Genomic DNA, 22,608 nt, shown 5'->3' on the forward strand with positions numbered 1-22,608 from the left:
TTGACTTTTTCGAGGCACATTAAACTTGAAACACTCCCATTCGTTTCCTACGTTTACTATCATCGTCCTATCCTTAACACAATAACACAGATGGGAAGAAGTTAAATAGCAAACATGTATAAAAGTTATAGTTAAAATAATTTCTTTGTTAAAGTAATAATCATATTAGAATTAATGAGTGCAAATAAAAGTAAATTTATTAATTAAATTGTAGATTTATTTCACTCCTTCTTTGTATCCATACAAAATAGTGATTATTCAATAAAAATGATTCAATTTTATTCATAAATGTATGCAATCATTTCATCAATGTTTTGTTATGACGTTGTCACGTTAAACTATCGTCCGTAAACCGACTTTACAGACAACCAATTTTTTATGACAGTTTTTGAGATAAGAGACTTTGAAAGATTCTTGCAGTGAAGAAGAATGTTTTACAACCCGTTGCTGGGTTACACTAGATGTCATTCGAAAACCTCAAGAATGTACAACAAAATTGAATACATAAACACAAAGAGAACAAACCAAAACCAGCTGATGTCAAATATTAAACGACTAGGCGGCACAGAGAATTCCGCGTAAAAAATTAGAAAGAATAAAAAAAAAATTCAGCACTTAACAAACACAGAGTGTTCTGACAACGATTGGACATTTTACAACAATAATACAAACGACATCTTTGGACAACGTAGGTCTGGGGAATGCATTACGCAGGTCTGGGAAACTGGGGAATGCATCGACCAATACCTTTTGAAAACCCTTTTCGGGAATCCCTGGAGAAACCAAAACCACGATAAGATGGCTCTGGGTTCGAACCAGGATCCTCTGGAATGCGAGTTCAACGTTCAACCGTTCGATTGGCCCGACTGTAAAATATTGCTCGTAATTACAGTGTCGCCCGCTGATATAGTGGACAGCTCTGTACTTGCTAGAAGGGAATTCTGGTGGACAGCTCTGTACTTGCTATGAGGGAATTCTAAGTTATTGTTGCCATTAGATGCAGCTGCAGTTCTGGCAGCTCACGCTGATGTCTGAGAGTGGAACTTCGTGATCTGAGTGTACCCTCAGTAAGTTGCTGTTGTGCTCCAATGGCTCTCGACCTCTTGATCGGTCTGTACAGTTGTCTCTCCGCCTCTTCCCCGATTTTCTGGCTTGTCTAGTTATCTTCACTCGAGTTGTTTTATAGCTGCTTTTGTTTATTTATTTTTAATTGAAAATCATATTATACAGTACCTACATAGCTATGGATATATATTTTTTAAAAGCAGTTTTGTTATTCAGCTGTTTTATAGAGACGTCAGCGACCAATCAAACTACAGCGATGGCACGCGAGTAGCGAGAGAGATATGTATAAGATCTGAACTTGACTTGAGCCAGCGAATCACCGTGATCGCACTGGGCGGCGATGTTAGCAGCGAGTGTATTCGCCGACGAGTAGCGAGTAGACTCCCCTCGGCACTAGTGAAGTAGGGAGTAGGGAGGAAACACGTGACTGCACCTCGCAATGTTGCCACACTTCACTTCACCTTATCTCGTGTGCTCGTCTCGCAACCCGGGGAAGTGTTAACCACCGGGTCAACAGAGGAGCGCGCAGACGGTAATTTAAAGTGCGCACCAGGAAGTTACGTATTGAACAAACGAAAAAAAGGGGGCGTCTTTCGTTTCTTAACTCTGCCCTTTTAAGAATGCTTAGCTTAGCCCATTATTTAATATTTTCGTGGTGGCATTTTTAAACCTTGTAGACGTGACATTGCATAATTCTGTATCTTTGAAGTTAGAGTAGGCATTTTAACAGTGACAATTCACTTCGACGTATGGCTACATATAACGTACTAGGACTACAGATTGCCTGCTCTCGTAAGCGGTTGTATTGCGTTGCGGACGATTAAGCTGCGTGCCTGTTTTAATGTAATTGTGAGGAGAGGCGAAGAGATGTTTGATCAAGAGCCGTTATAGCTCTTAGCACCCTAGAACCTTTGCACTAATAGTTATGTTTTAATCTCAAATATGTCTCTTTTTTTTTTTTGGTGCAGCTAGGGTTTTTTGTAACAATTTTCGGTAATCATGCTTTATACTGGAAAGATTCGTTGAAGTATTTGCCGTTATAAAAACAATTTCTTGGACACACGCCATTACCTGTTTACACTGAATGTCATAGAAAGACCTGAAGAATGAGAGACAAAGGTGAATACATAACAACATGACATCCAGTGTACACCAGCAATGGCGTATGACCAAGAAACTGTTTTAAATCTATCTTCCCCAGGGTAAGAATCATTCATAAAAGGTATCTGCCAATAATTGTAAACTCATATTGTAAATAATGCCTTGGCTTCTGAGTTGAGACCACTTTGACAAATGTAGTCAAACTTTTAACAAAATGGCTGCTACAATGCATGCCTAAATTTCTGAAAACAAATGCCAACTTACATAGTCTCAATCTAATCAGAAGCGTGATCCCGGAACACTGAAATCCTAACCTGTTTGCATTTTACAATATAAATACCAAAATGTTAAACTACCACATTGATGGTCTTCAATCACTGTACGACAAAAAATTGAATTAAACCTGTCAAGTAATAAAAGTACGGCTAAAATGTTTACTTTTATATTATATAACGTTTCATTCCCGTGCTAAAACTATTACCACGAACACTCCTGTTTGTTTATAATACGTAAAAAAAAAAAAAAAAAAAAACAGTGTATTTTGACGAGTGTGAAAGGATCAAAGGCTGGTACGTAAGTTTTGGCCGATGATTGTTGAGCGTGGAGGCTTACTCTTGGCAGCGCAGTTGTAACACGGTGTGTACAGCTGTGGCGGTGTGTACAGCTGTGGCGGTGTGTACAGCTAGCGCGCGGAGAACACGCGCGGGTACAGACGTGCCTGGACCCGACCTAGTCGGGAAGTATCCGCCGACGCTTCCTGATACTTCGCGATCTCAACCCAAGTCTCCCGCTTCAAACCCAGTGAAATTTCGTCCCGTGATCTGCGTTTCCCGGGAAAATGTAATACATTTGTCCAAAGGAAAATGCAAATTGTATTTCGAAGAAGCCAAGAAAATCCATAGACTATTTCACAGATTTCATTGGCTAGCAAAGTACATACTTGAAACACACATGCATCTGCTTAAGGGGGTTCCTCCCATTTCATGTCAAGATTTTATATTTACAGTCATTACAGATAAACTTGTGGACTTTTCTCAATTGTTTAACTTTCACGAAATGAAAAATATTTCAGAAAATTATTATTAATTTTACCTGGCATTTCAAAATTCTCAAATTTGTTACGATCTTGACCGCCAAGAAACATGAGATGAGTTTTTGTGATAGAAATGCAAACCATATCATGACGTAGCCAGTGGCATTTCAGTTAAAACTAAAAAGTTTCAGTTCTGCAATAAATTAAATTCTCCCAAAAACGTTAGATATGTAACTTTGGCAGCTAAATATGCAAGAAGTATGCGCTGTATATACATTTTCATTTCGTGAAAGTTAAACAATTGAAAAAGTCTAAAAGTTGATCAGTGATTAATATAAATATAAAATCATGATCTGAATTGGGAGGCACCCACTTAACGATTGGTGATTGGACCGCAGTGGTCTCGGCACGCCCTTGGCAACCTTGAGCCAGCTATGAACCAATGAAATGATCTAGTCACGGTCGTAGAGGGGCGTGTCCAGATAACTGCGGTCCAATCATGAACACAGTGCGACAGTGTGGAGGTTTGCATTCTAGCTTGCGACTAAATGAATGCGCGAAAATTCCGTGGCTCTATTTATATAGTTATATAGAAATGTAGTTTACTACATACTCTTGTACACAATCATTTTTCTCGAGTCAACAGTCTTTATTTGTTTAATATTCATGCACTTTTCCACCACCATACATACATCACTTACGAGAAAATGCGATTTTCTTCATGTCACAATATGGAGGCGACCTGCTTCCCCCTTACGTCCCCTGGCTTCAGCAGAGATACCTACAAACTGTGTTTATGCTCCATCTGTAACTTTCTCTAATCTCCGGGGTCCCGCCGCTCTTTAGTAGCTCCGCGTGTCCACAGGGGCGCTGCGGTCGTCGCACGTGACGGGTGTCGCAACCCGAGACAGCCTTTATCCGCCTCGCCGGCTCGCTACTCGCTACTCGCTACTCGCTACTCGCTACCGGCTGTCACGACACCCTGCATCAGCGGCTACCTCCATTGGGGGGGGGGGGGGGGGGTACCGGTAGTCTGTACCTAGTATTATACCTGTTTATTACTTCAGAAGTCGTATTATCCAGCGAATATTTTACCCTTCTTGGGGGGGGGGGGGGTGATCTGTCACGTGTCCTCGCGCCCCCCTCCAAATCCACCTCTGCCCTGCATGTTGCCACCTACTGTTACAGTCGAGTCGGTAGCGTGAGTCGGAGTGATGACGTCATCACAGCGTGACGAAAGTGTAAAACTTGGGTGGCAGCTAAAAGTGCAGCGATGAGGGGTTTGGGTTGTTAAAAACAAATTTTATTTTTACATACGCCATTGAAGTTTTGCAACTGTTTGTCATGGGAATATTATATAAATTTTTAAAAATTGTTTTGTCTTAGGGAACCTACCGTGCTCGTCGGTGTTTTGCCCATAATATGTGTTATTTATGTTCTCCTGTGCTGTTGTATTGTTCATAATTCATATTTAAGTTCATCGTTGGTTTTATCTGTTTGACATCAGCTGATTTAGGCTGTTTTTCTGTGGGTTCATGTTTTCATTTATATTTCTTATTTTGCGTTAATGATATTTTTCCCATGTCAATCACTGCAAAACTGCAATGGCGGTAGTAAAAAAACTGTATTGAATCAGATGAGGGGTGGGGCTCCGCTCGATAGCATGTAGGCTTTATAGCACAATTGCATACTTCCACACATTCTTGAACGTCGCAAGCTAGAATGAAAACTTTCGTGCTCTTGCACTGTGTTCTTGATTAGAGAGCAAGTTTTTAGACACGGCCCCATCCACAGTCGTGAGCCAACACAGCCCAGGGAGGAGAAAAGAAGGGGAATCAGATAGTGCCGATACGAAGAACAAAAACGTTCTTGTTAAGAAATCAACCTTTGAAAAAGCCAACGTTAGTAGAGCAAAATTATTAACGCTTTGAATTTTACGCTGGCGCCAAACGAATTCGAGGAATTTCTGGGTTTCTAGTACTCACACGTCATACCTCCATCTGCGAAGTGTTTTTGTTACTTCAGACGAGCGTGACGGACATTGATTTCTTGACGAGAATATTTTTATCCCTGTTAATTGGCACCACCTGATTCGCTTACATCTCTCCTAGCTGGGCATCGTAGGCACACTGTCTTAAGAGGGGCGTGTCAAAATGAACACAGGCTAAGAGCGTTAAGTTTTACATTCTAAGTTGCGACTTAATAAATGCGGTTAATTTCTTTATTCCTACACGTATAAATATTATATTATTTTTATTAAAGGCACAATGCTACTTTCATTATCTTCTGGTTATTAATTTGCCGTTGAAGGACGCTTACATATATTTTTTTTGAGAAGCAAAACAATTCCACAGTCTCCCCTACCTCCTGGGCAAACCTTGAGCTGTCAACCATGGGTGTGGACGCAGTTTTTTCGCCTGTGCCTCGCGCGGTTAATTGAGAAGTCGACTCGGTTTCGAATGTTGATCAGCGGACCGCAGGGTCTCGTATTCAACGTGTTTCGACATTCAACCTCGCCGATAGTGTGATGCCTGTCGCTGGTTCGCGATTAATTTTAACACTTTCGACAGCAGGCATATTTTCTGCTTGCATTAGGTTTTTTTTTTCCTTCACCATTTCTCGACATTAAAAAATAATAATTACGGTCTTAATTACTTGTATACAGGCGTTTATAGCCTGTTCAGGCTAATTTCTACGCCGCGCTTGTTTGAAACACTTGTTTTGTTCCTGTCATGCATGGGCGTAGACCCTTATGCGAGTGGAGGGGACAGAAACCCCCCCACCCCCCAATTCTGGGATTAGGAAGCCCCTCACTGGCGAAGAACTCTAATCTGGAAGCATAAAAAAAATACCGCAAATTATGTGGGTCTCTAACCCAATCACATGCAACCCAGTTGAAAACTCTTGACTATAAACCGGAAAATTTCGTGTATTCATGTCGCGGTTGGCAGGGTCAAACTTCTTACCGCCGAGGAACTTCTTCATGCGCGGAACTTCTTCAGATGGAAATCAGATGGTACTCGCTGCTCCTCCACAGTTGACGGATCTAATCACTAGCGCCATTTTACCGGCGACTGACGAACGCTATCGGTACGTGGAATCACGAGATTTTGCACTGCGCCCAGTGAGTAGCTTCCCGTGGTTCCCGTATTAGTAAACAATTACATTTGTACCCTAATTCTATTTCTGCTTAAAAATTGCCATTTGCGTTACTTATTGATACGCCCTCGTAACGTACTATCTTCGCTGATATTATGCAAATGTTTTATAAAATTCGTGGTGGGGGTGGGGGGGGGGGGGAATGTATCCTCACTGTTTCTCTGTATTTCCAAATAAAATAATTTAATGGAAGATTGGTTCAGTAAGTACCCTTTGTTATTTTTTTGTTCACAGAAACGTGGCACTTCTCATGGTATTATTCCTCAAAGAAATGTCTCCGAAGTTTAATGTCAAACTTATTTAATTGGTGCATTGAAGGGTTATGTTTAGTGTGAAAACTTTTGTTAACAATAAACATTTATTTCACGTACTTTTGCACCACATCTCTATGATTGAAAACCTTGCCCTCCCGTCCCTCCTCACCGGACAGGGGGTAACAGTTGTCGTGTGAAGTGGTTTCTTCCTTCACCTTGGAGAGGCTGCACGGCGCGCGGTGTTGTTCGGCGCGGTATAGTTCAGCTGCTCGTCGTGAACGTGTGCTTGCAAATAAACGCAGATGTTGCTCAACTCTGCTACTCCCATTCGTCGGCGCCGGTGCTCTATTCGTGCCAAGGCTCTCACGACTCGACGACGAGACCTGCACCGGCGCTGTTTCCCCGGCGGTCGCGGCGACCGTGACGCAACGCGGCGACGTACATATTATCTTTGAAAGATTTGTGCAATGGGAGTGCATGGCTTCATGTAAGCTTTTGGACACACGCCATCGCTAGAGACCGGAAAAATTCGCGGATTCAACGACCTCTAGGATAGCCTCCATTATCCTCTGCATTTCTCAAATAAACACGCGTGCTCATAGGGTACTAAATTGTGAGGCGTCTCCACTGGGTAGCTTGTGATTCGACGCTTCTTCGGTCGATAGTCTCTCATTGGCCCAGAGAGCTCCAGTTAAACTGCGAGTCAATAGCAGAACCAAGCAGAATTGTACACATGTTTGAATTTCAGCCTATCACGAAATTAATCCGCGAATTTTTTCGGTCTCTACCCTTAGCCAATGATAAATTCTGATAAATAAATCTATCAAATAACTGGCAACCCAGGTTGGTAATTAAGCAAATAAGCGACCAATGAGTAGGGGGACTCTTACCGAACTATGGAGGCTATCCTAAAGGTGACTGCAACATCGAATTTTTCCAGTCCCTAGGAATGTAACATCAGACAAGCGTTACTAAATTCTAGTAATAACGTTCACGTTTATGTAACAGATAGTATTCTACAGTTTAGTGACAAGAAGTTGTGTATAACTATAGCGCTAGTGATGGAAGCACTGCCGAGGGACCCGGGTCGAAAGCCACCAGCCACGAGCGACTGCCAGCGCGCGGCGAGGCGGGCGCTAACCGCGTGTCCCGCTGACACGGGGGCGCGGGGCAGGAATGCGTGGCCCGGCGGAGCGCTAAGCGGGTCAGTGAAGCACTGTGTCGCGCGCGGCGGCACGCGTGCGTCGTCCGTCCTGCGTGCGTGCGTCGAGGTCCCGCCACTCCGTTCCACTCCAGGCCGGGACTCTGCGTGTCTCTGCATTTATCCCGTTTTGTTTTTTTGACGTGATAACGTCTTATATATAAATCGATGAACGCCGGGCTGCACGCACGAAAAAATTGTCACGTTCCGTCTTGAGCCGAACGTGCAAGAACCGGCCAATCCACCGTGCGAGAAAATCTTCTATAATATCAAACAGGTTAAGGCGGGATTTTGAACTAGTTGTTCGTGGTTATATTTAAACAAATTATTTAATTTAAATTTGCAAAACTTGTAAATAATATTTGAAAATTAAAAAGTATGCAATTTTTCATCAATGTTTTCTTATGACGTTATCACGTAAAATTATCGTCCGTAAATTTACTTTACAGACAACCCCCCCTGTATACCCACACTAGCGGTTTCTTCCCTGAGATTGGCGGCCGTCTGCAAGAAACGTCTATAGCCTTATTTGACCGAGCCACTCAGAAAGCGTTTGTTCAGCACTGAATTACCGTTGTTGGTGTTCTAACAATCGACATGTACCGGAAAAAAACTCGTCCAATGACGGAATACCGTGGAATGAATCCGTGATTTTTCTAGTCTTTAGTTGTAAACTAGGAGAAGTTTTGCCATCTATTCATAGGGACTGGATAATTCTGCTGTTTCAGTTACCACCAGGATAGTCTCCACAACCCTATATGTACACAGGAAACAACAATAATTCGCATTTTATTAAGCTTTCATATAAATACACTAGCGCTTTTTAAACATAAAATAGGTAAATATCGATGATTCATTAACATCCTTAACAATCACCTACTATAACTACACTTATAGCACTATTCACAACTATGAACAACACAGTACGCTATTAGCAACTTCTGTTCCTTAAGTTTTCTCAGCTGGTAGAGTTGTAAGATAGGCTTTTTAAGTGGATGCAAAGAATAAATTTGAGAAGTCAAATCCATAATGGTGAGATTAACTGAAAGGCACTTAATGGTTGCAATTTCCGCGACAAGGCTGAATTCAAAACATTTAGATTTCCTACTTGCAACGCACAGGTTACTCTCCCAACTTTCCGTATAACCAGATTTAAATTGAAAACAAAAAAGGGTGGGAACACTGGTTTGGTGCTGGGCGATCGAAGATGTGAGAAGAAGTCGTCCGATGCCCTCTCTGCCGTCGCCTGGCTGGTGACAGTAAATAAATTCCAGTGATGGCCGCGCGGGGCCCGGCCTCGTGGGGACAAGCCAGGAATGTATTTCCCACAGGCGACGGCCCGCGCATGAGTTACGAGCCCGCCAGACTCGGAGCGGGCGCATGCGCGCCAAATACACGTCTGCACGCGCGCCCGGTATAGTTGGCTCGCTGTCCTGCTGGCCACCGGGCTGGTTCCTCGTGGGGACGGGCCAGGACTGTATTTCCCACCGGCGACGGCCCGCGCATGAGTTACGAGCCCGCCAGGCTCGGAGCGGGCGCATGCGCGCCAAATACACGTCTGCACGCGCCCGGTATAGTTGGCTCGCTGTCCTGCTGGCCACCGGGCTGGTTCCTCGTGGGGACAGGCCTCGACTGTATTTCCCACCGGCGACGGCCCGCGCATGAGTTACGAGCCCGCCAGACTCGGAGCGGGCGCATGCGCGCCAAATACATGTCTGCACGCGCGCCCGGTATAGTTGGCTCGCTGTCCTGCTGGCCACCGGGCTGGTTCCTCGTGGGGACGGGCCAGGACTGTATTTCCCACCGGCGACGGCCCGCGCATGAGTTACGAGCCCGCCAGACTCGGAGCGGGCGCATGCGCGCCAAATACACGTCTGCACGCGCCCGGTATAGTTGGCTCGCTGTCCTGCTGACCACCGGGATGGTTCCTCGTGGGGACAGGCCAGGACTGTATTTCCCACCGGCGACGGCCCGCGCATGAGTTATGAGCCCGCCAGACTCGGAGCGGGCGCATGCGCGCCAAATACACGTCTGCACGCGCCCGGTATAGTTGGCTCGCTGTCCTGCTGGCCACCGGGCTGGTTCCTCGTGGGGACGGGCCTCGACTGTATTTCCCACCGGCGACGGCCCGCGCATGAGTTACGAGCCCGCCAGACTCGGAGCGGGCGCATGCGCGCCAAATACACGTCTGCACGCGCCCGGTATAGTTGGCTCGCTGTCCTGCTGACCACCGGGATGGTTCCTCGTGGGGACAGGCCAGGACTGTATTTCCCACCGGCGACGGCCCGCGCATGAGTTATGAGCCCGCCAGACTCGGAGCGGGCGCATGCGCGCCAAATACACGTCTGCACGCGCCCGGTATAGTTGGCTCGCTGTCCTGCTGGCCACCGGGCTGGTTCCTCGTGGGGACAGGCCTCGACTGTATTTCCCACCGGCGACGGCCCGCGCATGAGTTACTAGCCCGCCAGACTCGGAGCGGGCGCATGCGCGCCAAATACACGTCTGCACGCGCCCGGTATAGTTGGCTCGCTGTCCTGCTGGCCACCGGGCTGGTTCCTCGTGGGGACGGGCCAGGACTGTATTTCCCACCGGCGACGGCCCGCGCATGAGTTACGAGCCCGCCAGGCTCGGAGCGGGCGCATGCGCGCCAAATACACGTCTGCACGCGCCCGGTATAGTTGGCTCGCTGTCCTGCTGGCCACCGGGCTGGTTCCTCGTGGGGACGGGCCAGGACTGTATTTCCCACCGGCGACGGCCCGCGCATGAGTTATGAGCCCGCCAGACTCGGAGCGGGCGCATGCGCGCCAAATACACGTCTGCACGCGCCCGGTATAGTTGGCTCGCTGTCCTGCTGACCACCGGGCTGGTTCCTCGTGGGGACAGGCCTCGACTGTATTTCCCACCGGCGACGGCCCTCGCATGAGTTACGAGCCCGCCAGACTCGGAGCGGGCGCATGCGCGCCAAATACACGTCTGCACGCGCCCGGTATAGTTGGCTCGCTGTCCTGCTGGCCACCAGACTGAGGGCGGGATTCATAGTCGAAGGCTTGTTTGGCGAATAAGTAATACTTTATAAAGTAGTTTTTTTCTTCAAGTAGTACTTATTCCAGCAATGAATTCATAAACCTATACTTGACGAAGTAATACTTGAACAAAAACTACTTATATTGGCCATGCTGTACTTGATGAAGTATCTCAAAAAGTAAAGGACGAATTTTGTGTCAACGTAACGCAAGCAAATATACAGCTGTAAATACATAATTTACCTGTTTGAAAATAAAAATGCCAACGTTTCAAACCATATATGCGATTAAAATATTATAATTTATATGTAAGATGATATTTATACTTTATTTGATAGTGAACTTGAATAACATAAATATGATCATGTATTAAAAATGAATTTACAACTACATAAATATGTTTTGAATGTTTGTGTTGTTAAATTATGTTGGCTATCTCGTGTCTGTGATTTATAAGTAGAGGTGTAAAAGTAACGAAAAAAAGCGTACCCGTATGTATTCGTTACTATAACAATTATTACTCGTTACTATCGTATCGTTACGTTACTCGTTACTTCTGATACCGCATAACATGCTATGTTATGTTGCAGCAACGAATCGAGTCGTATTGCGTACGCGTACAGTATCAGTATGACGTCGCGTAAATAATAATAAATAGAATATAAACAATTAACAATATTTGATAATTAACAGTTTTTGTTAACCAAGAAACAATTATATCTCATTAGAGGGGCTTTATTTTATTATCTATTTTAAGATAAGAACAAAAAAACGTGAAAATACGCGATAATAAAAAACAAAAACATACATATTTCTAATTTGTAAAAAATACTTTCTTACGTTGTTTCTGTTCCAATCTCAAACTTTGCCTACACACACAATACCTTAATAAACAGTAAAAAACTTGGACGACAAATTTCCAAATTATACTTTACTTAAAATAAACAAACATCGTTCTTTGTAACGTAAATTCAGCGAATATGCGCGCGCATGCGTAAAACATACGAAAAATGCGAATAACGAAATGCATTCGTGCGTAACGTTTCGTTACTCGTTACTAGATGGCGCACCCGTTACTCAGTACCGAATACATACGGTTTGCTACAGCTCTATCTATAAGAGGGTGAAGTTAACCACGTGGTAGCAAAACAACACGCTATCTGCAGAAGAGGTTATGTACATAGCCTGTATTGTTTACAAAACTAAGCGGCAACGATTTGTTTCTTTTCCCCAAATTGAATTTGTTTACTCTCTCAATTTTAATTTAATATATGGAAAAATTAACGGAAATTAATACCTTACATAACCTATTCCTTACAACAAACAAATCCGTACCAGTACTTGAGTCACCTAGATAGCCCACTTCATGAAGTATTACTTATATCAATGAATAAGCATGGCTTATTTCATTATGAATACTTGCGAAACAAGGCAAACTTATTTCATGACTGTGAATTCGTATTGAGCAGTACTTATTTGACGCAGTGCTTCGTGAAGTATTACTTGAAGTAGCCCTAATAAGAAGTGCTCTTTTTGTTCGCTATGAATTTAATGCCATACTTAAGCATGCATATAAGCAGTACTTTTTTCAAGTATTGCTTATATCACCACTATGAATTCCGCCCTTAGTGGGCCCATGACCAGTGGGATTGCCTGAAGATTGAGCTGGAAACCAAGATATTTCTTTTTATGACAAGAGATTCGGCGACGGTTCAGAATTAGACGGTTAAATATATTAAATATATTAACAAAATTGACATTGATATTATAATTAGCTAGTGTGGAGCTACAAGAATCAGCGTTGTTTTTGTTAATTACGTGGTGAATGTTTCAAGTCAGGCTTCGTTCTGAACAGCGTGCGTGTGTTCCTTGGAACGTGCGATCGGCGCTCGGAGCAACACGTGTTGCCGCGCCTTGGCCTTGGACGCTATCCAGGAGGAGGGGCAGCACCGGCCACTCTCGCCACGTCACGCCGCTGGAGCGAGGCGCCAGCTGCCGAGCCGCGATATGAATTAGGCCGCCCGCTTACCCGCTCTCCCCCTTCTCCCTCCTTCACACTTCTCCATCCGTGAGCACCCAGTACTCGGTGGACTTCCGACGCATGTCTCAACTAATCGTTAGGGACCGGAAAATTCGCGGATTCAATGACCTCTGCATTTCTTAAGTAAACACGCGTGTCCATTGGGTACTAAATTGTGAAGCGTCTCCACTTGGTAGCTTGTGATTCGGGGCTTCTTTGGTCCATAGTCTCTCATTGGCCCAGAGAGCTCCAGTTAAACTGCGAGCCGTAGCAGAACCAGCAGAATTTTATAAATGTTTGAATTTCAGCCCATCACGAAATGAATCCGCGAATAATTTGTTGGATTTTCACTGTAGCAATGAACAGCGTCGTGGCCTAACTCTGGATCCCCGCCGGGAGCTCGGTCACGTGTCTGGCCGGCGCGGCATGCCGAGACGCCCTTCACGGCCGCCGGCTGGGAATTCCTCGCATTTCTCCGCACTTCACCGCCAGTTGCGGGCGAACTGGAGTCTGGTCGCCGCCCACTGCTGCCAAGGCCGTCCGGCTGATGTCTCCGTTCCGTTCGGCGCACCGCGCGCACCGATGCGCGGGCCCGCGGCTCCACAGAAACGCCGGATAGCAACATGTTTCAATTACATATCGATAGAGACCGGAAAAATTCGCGGATCCTTTCGCGATAGGCTAAAATACAAATAGTTATACCTCAGTGCTGTCTCTGTTATTGGCTCACAACTCACCTGGATGAATCTGGGCCAATGAGAAACACCCAACCAAAGACAGCAGCCAATGAGTGGGTGGTATTTGACCGAGTGTACGTAGAACTATGGAGTTCATCCTGGAGGTCACTGAACCCGCGAATTTTTTCCGGTCCTTAGCAATATTACATCGACATGAGACAATAAGACAATATAATCAGCAAAACTTTCAGAAAATTTGGACCAATCACGAAAAAATCTCCAGTGGAATGTGAAAGTCTGTTGCCAGCTACCTCGGTGATGTTGTCTTTTATATTTGTCACTACTGGGCACCTTCATCAAGCAGTACTTTAATGTTTATTGTACAGCGAGTGGGAGGATGGGCGTTTTTTTTATTGCCGTGTCCTCTTCGGAGGTGTCTCCTTAAGGCCTACCACTTACCACCAAGTCCATCAAGCAAGAGCTTTCGAGCACCTGGGCCTCAACATATCGTGACGTTCAAGTCCTCCGACCTCTAACTTCTGACATCGTCGGCATAAATCTGCAGGTTTATGGCTTATCCGCGTGACTTCAACGTTTTATGCGTCAACAAGCCGTCATAAAGTTCGCTCAAGGCCGACAAAACAGTTTTAATTGTGATCTCCTGCCTTCTTCGCCTCCGACGGCAGGCGACGACGTATGTAGTTCCTCCGAGACTGAAATCGAGAGTGAGACGGATTGAAAACACTGTTAATGTTATCTGTACACTCGTAAGGTATTTTAAGGGTGTCGGGATACTTACTCAAGTAACTATGTGTACAGACTATACTATTCTCTCATTTCATGACAGGTTTCAGCTTTAAATGTGGATAGTAAAAATCCAGTCGGCATTATAAATATTGAATAATATAAACTGGTCAGTTTGATAGGTGTGCAAACCCATTTCGAGAAAATGATAATTTAATTGGCTAACACTGCAATTTCTAAAACGCAATTTAGTGATTTCACTAAGTTTTAAGTTAATACTTATTACACTTACGTTGTTTGACGATCCTGCTAACTCGTGTGGCAAATTATTTTTGTAATCTGATTTGCGAAAAGTGTATTAATTTTATACCGTATTATTGGAATTTTTCAATATTTTGTTTACAAAATCAGGCAGCATGATGATTATTTTCTGTAGAACTTGCCAACTTGGTCGCGACCATAGATTACTGCGTAGCCGTTACCGCACTGACGCGTCCTGTCCGTGGCTGTTCGTGTTGACGTGACATGTTGTTGGTCGCACGGCTGTGTGTTTGGTTGCTTGTTTCGTAACGGCCCCTGGGAGTGAAAGGCGACCATGTTTTCACCGTCTCTGGCAATGAGTGTACGTGCTTCGAGTACACTTCTCAGCGCTTTCGACACTACTCTCCGTTCCTAGAGACCGGAAAAATTCGCGGAATCATTTCGTGGTAGGCTAGACTCCAAACCGGTTTACCTTTGACTTGCCTCTAGGATTGGCTTAAGGTTTACGTGAAGGACCCTGAGCCAGTGAAAAATTATCATAATAAATAAATCTATCGAATCACTGGCAACCCAGGTTAGTAATTAACTAATTAATCAAATAAGCGACCAATGCTTTGGTGGACTCTTACCGAACTATGGAGTCTATCCTAAAGGTGACTGAAATCGCGAATTTTTCCAGTTCCTTTCCATTCGCAAATTTGCGCATTAGCAAATTATATGTAAAGGAGGGCACCCACTGTCTCACAGTCAAAACTACCAAACGTTAATAGTTACTACAGGAAAAAAATATTAATTTCACTATCTATATTCAATACGAAGCATTTTTAATTTTCATTGAATTTTGAACTATATTAAAGTTTGAAGAACAATTGGGAAATTTATAGAGGATTTCTGTGTTATCGATTCGAACCGGTTCGCGGGTGAAGCGGTTGTGGAGACCAGACTGTAAATATTCTTTCATGCTTCGGCACTGAGATGTGCGCAGAGCTGTTGGAAACCTCAATTACTAGGGACTGGAAAAATTCGCGGGTTCAATGACCTCTAGCATGAACTCCATAGTTCTACGTACACTCAGTCAAATGTCACCCACTCATTGGCTGCTGTCTTGTGAGACGTTCCAACGTAGCAGTCTGTGATTTGATGCTGCTTTAGTTGAGTTTTTATCATTGGCCCAGAGTCATCCAGGTGAGTTGTGAGCCAATAGCAGAGGCAGCACTGAGGTATAACTATTTGAATTCTTGCCTATCGCGAAATGAATCCGCGAATTTTTCCGGTCCCTATCAATTACTGATCAGTAGAGACCTGTAAAATTCGTGGATTCATTTCGCGATAGGATAGGATAGAGTCCAAATACTTTTGACATTATTTTGCTTCAGTGGTTGGGCCACAGTTTATCTGAAGGACTCTGGGCCAATGAAAAATCTTTAACAGAAGAATTAGCAAATCACGACCATTCCAGTCAACAGGTGTTACGAGTCGGTAACCAATCAGCAGATGTAATTTGCACGAATGCATAGAGGATCATGAAGTCTAGCCTTTAGGGATTTGAAATCGCGAATTTTACAGGTCTCTACTGATCAGTTACATGATGCTGTCGGGTTTAACTTTAAAACAACATTAAAAAAATGTATAATTTCCTGTACGTGTGACAGTTTCTTAAACGCCGTTAAAATTTATTTGAGTGATAAAAAGGCTAAAATGGGTATAGCTAGAGGCAATAATTTTTCGCAAAAAAATCTGCAAGCCTCTTAGACTGTAACAAGGTATATCCGCTACAGAGGTTTCTTCCATGTGATTGGCGGCCGTCTGCGAGATAAGTCGTTGCCTATTCGACCGAGCCACTCAGAGCGCGTTTTCTCCCGCACTCAGTTACTGTGGTTTGTGTTCTTGACAATAGACGTGTACCTGAAAAAAAACCGCCCAATAACGAAATATAAACGATGCTACAGTGTTTTAACTGTCAGCATGCCTGGGGAAATTTTTTCGCGGAATCATGCGTGCCCTACAGATATGACTTAGAGACCGGAAAAATTCGCAGATTCATTCGGCGATAGGCTAGAATTCTAACACATATGCCTTTTAGATGATTTTGCTATTGGCTTACTGTTCATCTTGACAAATATCATCCGGTTATAAAACCCTCAACCAAAGAAGCAAAAGATCACGGACAAACCAACTGAGACGACTTGCAATTCGGCAGCCGATGAACTTGCGTTATTTGTCCAAGTGTACAGGGGAATGTGCAGTATATCCTGAAGGCCATAAAATCGCGAATTTTTCTTGTCCCTAGTTATGACTAGAGACCGGAAAAATTCGCGGATTCAATGACCTCTAGGATAGCCTCCAATTATCCTCTGCATTTCTCAAGTAAACACGCGTGTTCATTGGGTACTAAATTGTGAGGCGTCTCCACTGGGTAGCTTGTGATTCGACGCTTCTTTGGTCGATAGTCTCTCATTGGCCCAGAGAGCTCCAGTTAAACTGCGAGCCAATAGCAGAACCAGCAGAATTGTACACATGTTTGAATTTCAGCCTATCACGAAATGAATACGCGAATTTTTCCTGTCCCTAGTTATGACTTCCTCGCTCGCGGGCAAGACTCGCGCACCCGGGCGGGGTCTGGTCGCGCGCGGGGTCACGTGACCCGGCAACGTGCGGCAATCGCAGAAACGCGCGCCTCAAGGTCACCCGGGTATCAGCTAGGGAGGAAGGGGGGGGCAGGCATCTGACCTTTACGGTCGGCCCGCCGCGTGTTGTCTGGTGTCGAGCCCCGCGCCCGGCATGCCTGGAGCTTCCTGCCCCGACCTCCTGGACCATATTTCGGAGTGAGTGGTCAGTGTAGCCACTCACCTCCAGGGGCGCTTGCGTCCCTGGTCACTAAATCCAGTCCTGGACAAAAAGCAAAGCAGCCGCCAATCACAAGGAAACAGTGGCCAAGCCGGGCATTCTTGCTGCATTCTAATGAGCGATAAGATTTTTTTTTGACGTGATAACGTCTTATAAATCGATGAACGCCGGCTGCACGCACGCAAAATTGTTACGTCCCGCCTGAGCCGAGCGTGCAAGAACCAGCCAAACCACCGTGCGAGAAAATATTCTATAATATCAAATAGGTTCAGGCGGGCTTTTAAACTAATTGTTCGTGATTATATTTAAACAAATTATTTAAATTAAATTTGCAAAAACTGTAAATAATATTTGATAATTAAAAAGTAAGCATGCAATTTTTCATTAGTGTTTTCTTATGACGTTATCACGTAAAATTATCGTCCGTAAACCGACTTTAGACAGGAAAACAAAAATTACAAGCCCACGGTGATAAGTAAACACATAAAACATGCAGCACGCTACAGAAGTCCCCCAAGCCAAGATGCAGCTCGAAGCTGCGGGGAACAGGTGCGGCGGCGGCGCCCTGCTCGCCCACGGAGGTCAACTGACGACTCCCCGGGGTCAGGGGATCACGCAGCAGTTACGGCCCGAGGTCACAGAGCTCAAATCTGACGGCTTTTGTCTCCGCGCGTGGCTTGGAGATTCCTCGCGGCGCGGCGCGACGTGTCTGTAGCTTGTGGCATCGAGGGCGCTAGGCGGTGGAATCCCGTTGTGCCATCGGAGCGTTCGTTTGGTTTATGTTTCAACTTCTGTAGATTCTTATATATAATATATACACACACATACACACACTATATATTGACTCATTATTGGCTCACTGTCTGACTTGCAACGCTGTAAGATAGCCCCTACATGATCGGTACAGTGTTGTCCCAGTACCCGCAGTAGTTAAATTTATACGTAAACCGTTCCTTGAATCTATTTTCCGTATTAACTGCGCACATTTATAAGCATAAAAAAAATTTAAATTCAATTATTGAATATTCCATTATCATTTCTATGGTATCAAAAAAAATACGCTTGAATGAAACAACAATTATAATAAAAATTGTGCACCAATTTTCTTAAGAAAAACGTATTTAATAGTCTACGTGTAAAAATAACCATGGCCATTTGCAAAGTTACAGCAATATATTTCTTTTAGTATTACAAATTCTTTCTTAGCTACTGGTTCCTAAAGAAAGCTTTTGTAAAAGTACAGAATTTTTTTTGAAGTTATACTTCTAATGCGACTTCCAACAAGGTTGCGTTAAACGTTTAATGCTCCTGGGGAGGGGGGATAGAAAGAGAAAGAGAAAGCGAGAGTGAATGCTATTGTAAGGAACTAAGTAGAGAGTAAGAAAAAAATAAAGATCCTGACAGTTTTTAGTGTCGCCATATTTGTTTCAATTTTCAATACTCTTTTTAAATCGCAGAAAAAAATCATGTTTCATAGACACATAAATAGTGAGTGTGTGTCATTTCTCTATGTCCACGAGGTCTCGCCGCGTCAATTTTCTCCTTGGGGCGAACCCGTCCGCTTAATTAAATAAGCAGCGTTTATCGTTGAATGATTTCATGATTTATTTCATGAAAATCTCCTCTCATAAAAAGTTAGTTTTATAGACATTCAATAGGTGTCTCTCTCTCTATCTCTCTGAAAATGAATCTATGAATCGTTACAAATTTATTTCCTTAATTTTTTTAGTTTGATTTGATACAATATGATTTCACTAAAAATCAATTTCTACCCCTTCCTATTTTCATTTCCACATTACGAAGTTTCACTTCTTCCGCGCGGAGGGACTCCACGCACTATTTTTGCATGCAATTAAAAACTATTTTTTAACGATGCCAAAGAAGTATAACTTCTCACGCGCGTACCTAAGTACACGCACCCATTTTTTTTTTCCATACGTATGTATAAATGCCAGCAAGCAGATGTTGACATGTGAGATGTGTTGAACATCGCACGCGGCGTGTGGTGTTGCAGGCGGGATGCGCTGGTTCAGGAAGACGTGCGACTCGCCGCGGCTGCTGAGCCTGTCGCCGCTGCGCTACTCGGCGGCGGGCGAGGGAGGCGGCGGGGCGGGGCCGGGGGCCGCCCCCGACCCCGGCTGCTACATCCAGCCGCAGGAGCACTTCTCCCGGTCCGGTACGTGAGACCTCCATGGCTCCATCCCCCCTCGCACACTTCACATTCTGTGTCGAGGAAACGACGTGTGCACTGTGTGTGTGTGTTTTTTTCCAATTAAAACTGAGGTTATGATTTCCTACACTCGATACTTTGCGGCTAAGCAGTTATTTTTTGATTTTTGAAACAAAAAAAAAGCAATTTAACGTATTGCAAAATAATGTTCATTATATGTGGATAGAGACCGGAAAAATTCGCGGATTAATTTCGTGATAGGCTGAAATTCAAACATGTGTACAATTCTGCTAGTTCTGCTATTGGCTCGCAGTTTAACTGGGGCTCTCTGGGCCAATGAGAGACTATCGACTAAAGAAGCGTCGAATCACAAGCTACCTAGTGGAGACGCCTCACAATTTAGTACCCAATGAACACGCGTGTTTTCTTGAGAAATGCAGAGGATAATGGAGGCTATCCTAGAGGTAATTGAATCCGCGAATTTTTCCTGTCCCTATATATGGAGAATATTTCAAGTAACGAATGACCACAAAAAAAATAATCAAAGGCAGCCAACATTTAACTTTCGAAAATTTTAATTAACGACTTTTAGGTTTGTTAGTTTGCTTATAAATACCGCACACTTCGCTGATTTCCAAAGAAAATCAGAGCGTTGGTTATATCGCTGAGTTGCGACTCTTTTATCTTCCTTATTGATCTTTGATTATGCTGAGCGTTCTCCGAAGGATAATCAGCTCTATTTCTCTGCCGTCTCATTACCCTTGCTGAGTTATTGGCCCGTAGCTGTATGTTGTATAGGTCCTAGGACCGGATTGTGACTGAGTTCGTGGTTGTTTTTGTGTCATTCAGATTGTGTTAATCGTCACACCGAATTATATTTCTTATACGTATTAGTTAATCTGCATATATATGTTTTTTTACAGAGGATTTTTTGTATGATGTGAGTTTAAATAAAACATTTTTTATTTAGCTTAGGTTCAATTAAATAAAATTACGAACGATACAACACAAGTAAATAAAACCTTCGGATAAAATAAGACGACTCAGACATAAGTCCAAATAATGGTTGTAAATCAAAAATAGCTTTCGTAAAAAAAAGAACGTGAAAAACATTAAAGCACAATCCCAAAGAACAATTACAGTAAAACATCGATAAGAAAGATAAATACTTGTTAGTGATAGCGAAAAGAGGAGTAAAATCACAGTGAATTGCTAAACAACTGAGACTATTTCCAGAGCTCTTACATGACCGCCTCGTTTTTTTTTTTTTTTTTTTTTCCCCTTCCTTCTTCCCGGGAAGTTAGTTCGTGGGCCGTAGCGTTCTCCGACTCGCCTTCCGAGAGTTGATAAGCCCTGTGACGTGTGTCACTTGTAAAAATAGCGCTACGAGTTCACGCGCCGGGAAGCATTCGTCACGTAGCCACTCGCGAGAGCTCTCGACGGATATCACCTCGCGAACTTCCGCCGAGGGGGCGTAACTCTGTGGGCGGGGACTAGCGCAGCCAGCGGTGGAGAAAGTACACTCCAAATGTGGCCCACCGCCTTGCATCAAATAGCTGCACGTAAAGACTGCTCTCTAGTCCTTCGCCTATTATGCACGGGTGCTTTTACTTTTGATAGGCTGCTACAGTCGCCTTCAGATACGCAAAAATAGTTCCTGATAGGCGGTCCCTGGCCTTTGGGTTAGCAATTTTTCGCATTTTCTATTGCAAATTATTCATTATAATTCCAATTTAAAAATAAAATTTGAGACAAAATGTTACTTATATGCAACAGTTCGGAACGAATACGGTAAATACAGCTCCAAAATGCATAATTTAAATAAATTGTTTAATATATTTAATTTCTGTAATTAATTTTTTTATATTTATAGAAATTAAAAATTAAACTGTAAAAAATTCTGAGTCCATTGGGTATCAAACTCGACTCTACAGAGTGCCAGACCATGCTTCTAACCACTACACCACGTCTATGGATAACTAATTAAAAAATTGTTATTGTACTGTACTTTCAAATATTAAAATTTTTTTTCCTGGCTTTCTAGGGCCCACTCAGGCGAGATATGTTAGGAAGTTGAAAGGGGCACCTATCTGCTTCTAGTCACACTGTTTAAGCCAAATCGGTGAGCCCAACTCGAACCCTCTCCTTGTTAGATTAAAAAATAATTACTGGATTTAAAATAATATTTTTAAAAAAAGACACTTGCTTGAAGATTAAAATGTATAGTAAACCAATATTTTTGATTTAAATAAGTTTTAACATTTAAAATATGCTTGGTTATGGGAGATATCACTTTGTATGGGATCCGCATTATCAACACTCCAACTTTTAACTGACAATTGCGGCAAAGTTACAAGTTATTGATATGCATTAAACCCCTACAAAGTTCCCAAATAAATTAAAAAAAAATATCTCCACTTTCACACTAAACTCTTGTTTAATCCAAATGTTAATGAAGGGATCACTGCTACTAGCGCCGTTAGTTCGCATGCCGCCGCGATCTTCACTAAGCCGACGGAAAATGAAGGTAAGTTGCCGGGCCTATCTACATGACCGTGATTATAAGTGAAGCTATAAAAGCGCGTTAAAAAGATAAATGTGTAGACATGTCATTAGTCGAAGAAAAAATTCCCCACCAAATTTTTTTAGCATAAATCAGAATTAATTATTCAGATTGAAAGGTAAATTGTTAATTTAGAAGAAACAGAAAACGTATAAATTTTAACGCTAGCTTATTGCGCCTCGAGCACTACTACAGTAATGCCGACACAACGCTAATAGATAGTTATATCATTGAATATATTCAATGGTTATATTAAACACCACATTGACGTCTTAGTTACTTTACATGTCTTTTAAGGCTTTGGCGGCCATGATTTTTTTTATCTCAAACGTATTCCAAATCCAGCCATGTCTCAAATCCGTGAGCACCGAGTTGGCGAAGTATTTTCGGAGCTCATTTGCATGTGACTTGATTCGATTCATAGCACTTAGAACGCAAGTTAAATTATTTCCAACTATGGACAACGATAATTTTTTTTAAGTTAATTAAA

At 43.4% G+C, this 22,608-nt stretch overlaps 1 protein-coding gene across 2 annotated transcripts in view; it reads left to right on the forward strand.

The window, feature by feature from the left end:
- LOC134532566 (ligand of Numb protein X 2-like) overlaps nt 1-22,608 on the forward strand; it is a 110,401-nt gene that overhangs the window by 67,088 nt on the left and 20,705 nt on the right. For both annotated transcript variants that reach the window (XM_063369094.1, XM_063369095.1), the window contains exon 3: nt 19,400-19,561. In XM_063369094.1, the coding sequence (XP_063225164.1) occupies nt 19,405-19,561 (157 nt within the window). In that variant the 5' untranslated portion in view covers nt 19,400-19,404. The remainder of the gene's footprint in view (nt 1-19,399; nt 19,562-22,608) is intronic.

The sequence above is a fragment of the Bacillus rossius genome, chromosome 6 (genome assembly GCF_032445375.1).
Source record: "Bacillus rossius redtenbacheri isolate Brsri chromosome 6, Brsri_v3, whole genome shotgun sequence".
NCBI lineage: Eukaryota > Metazoa > Arthropoda > Insecta > Phasmatodea > Bacillidae > Bacillus > Bacillus rossius.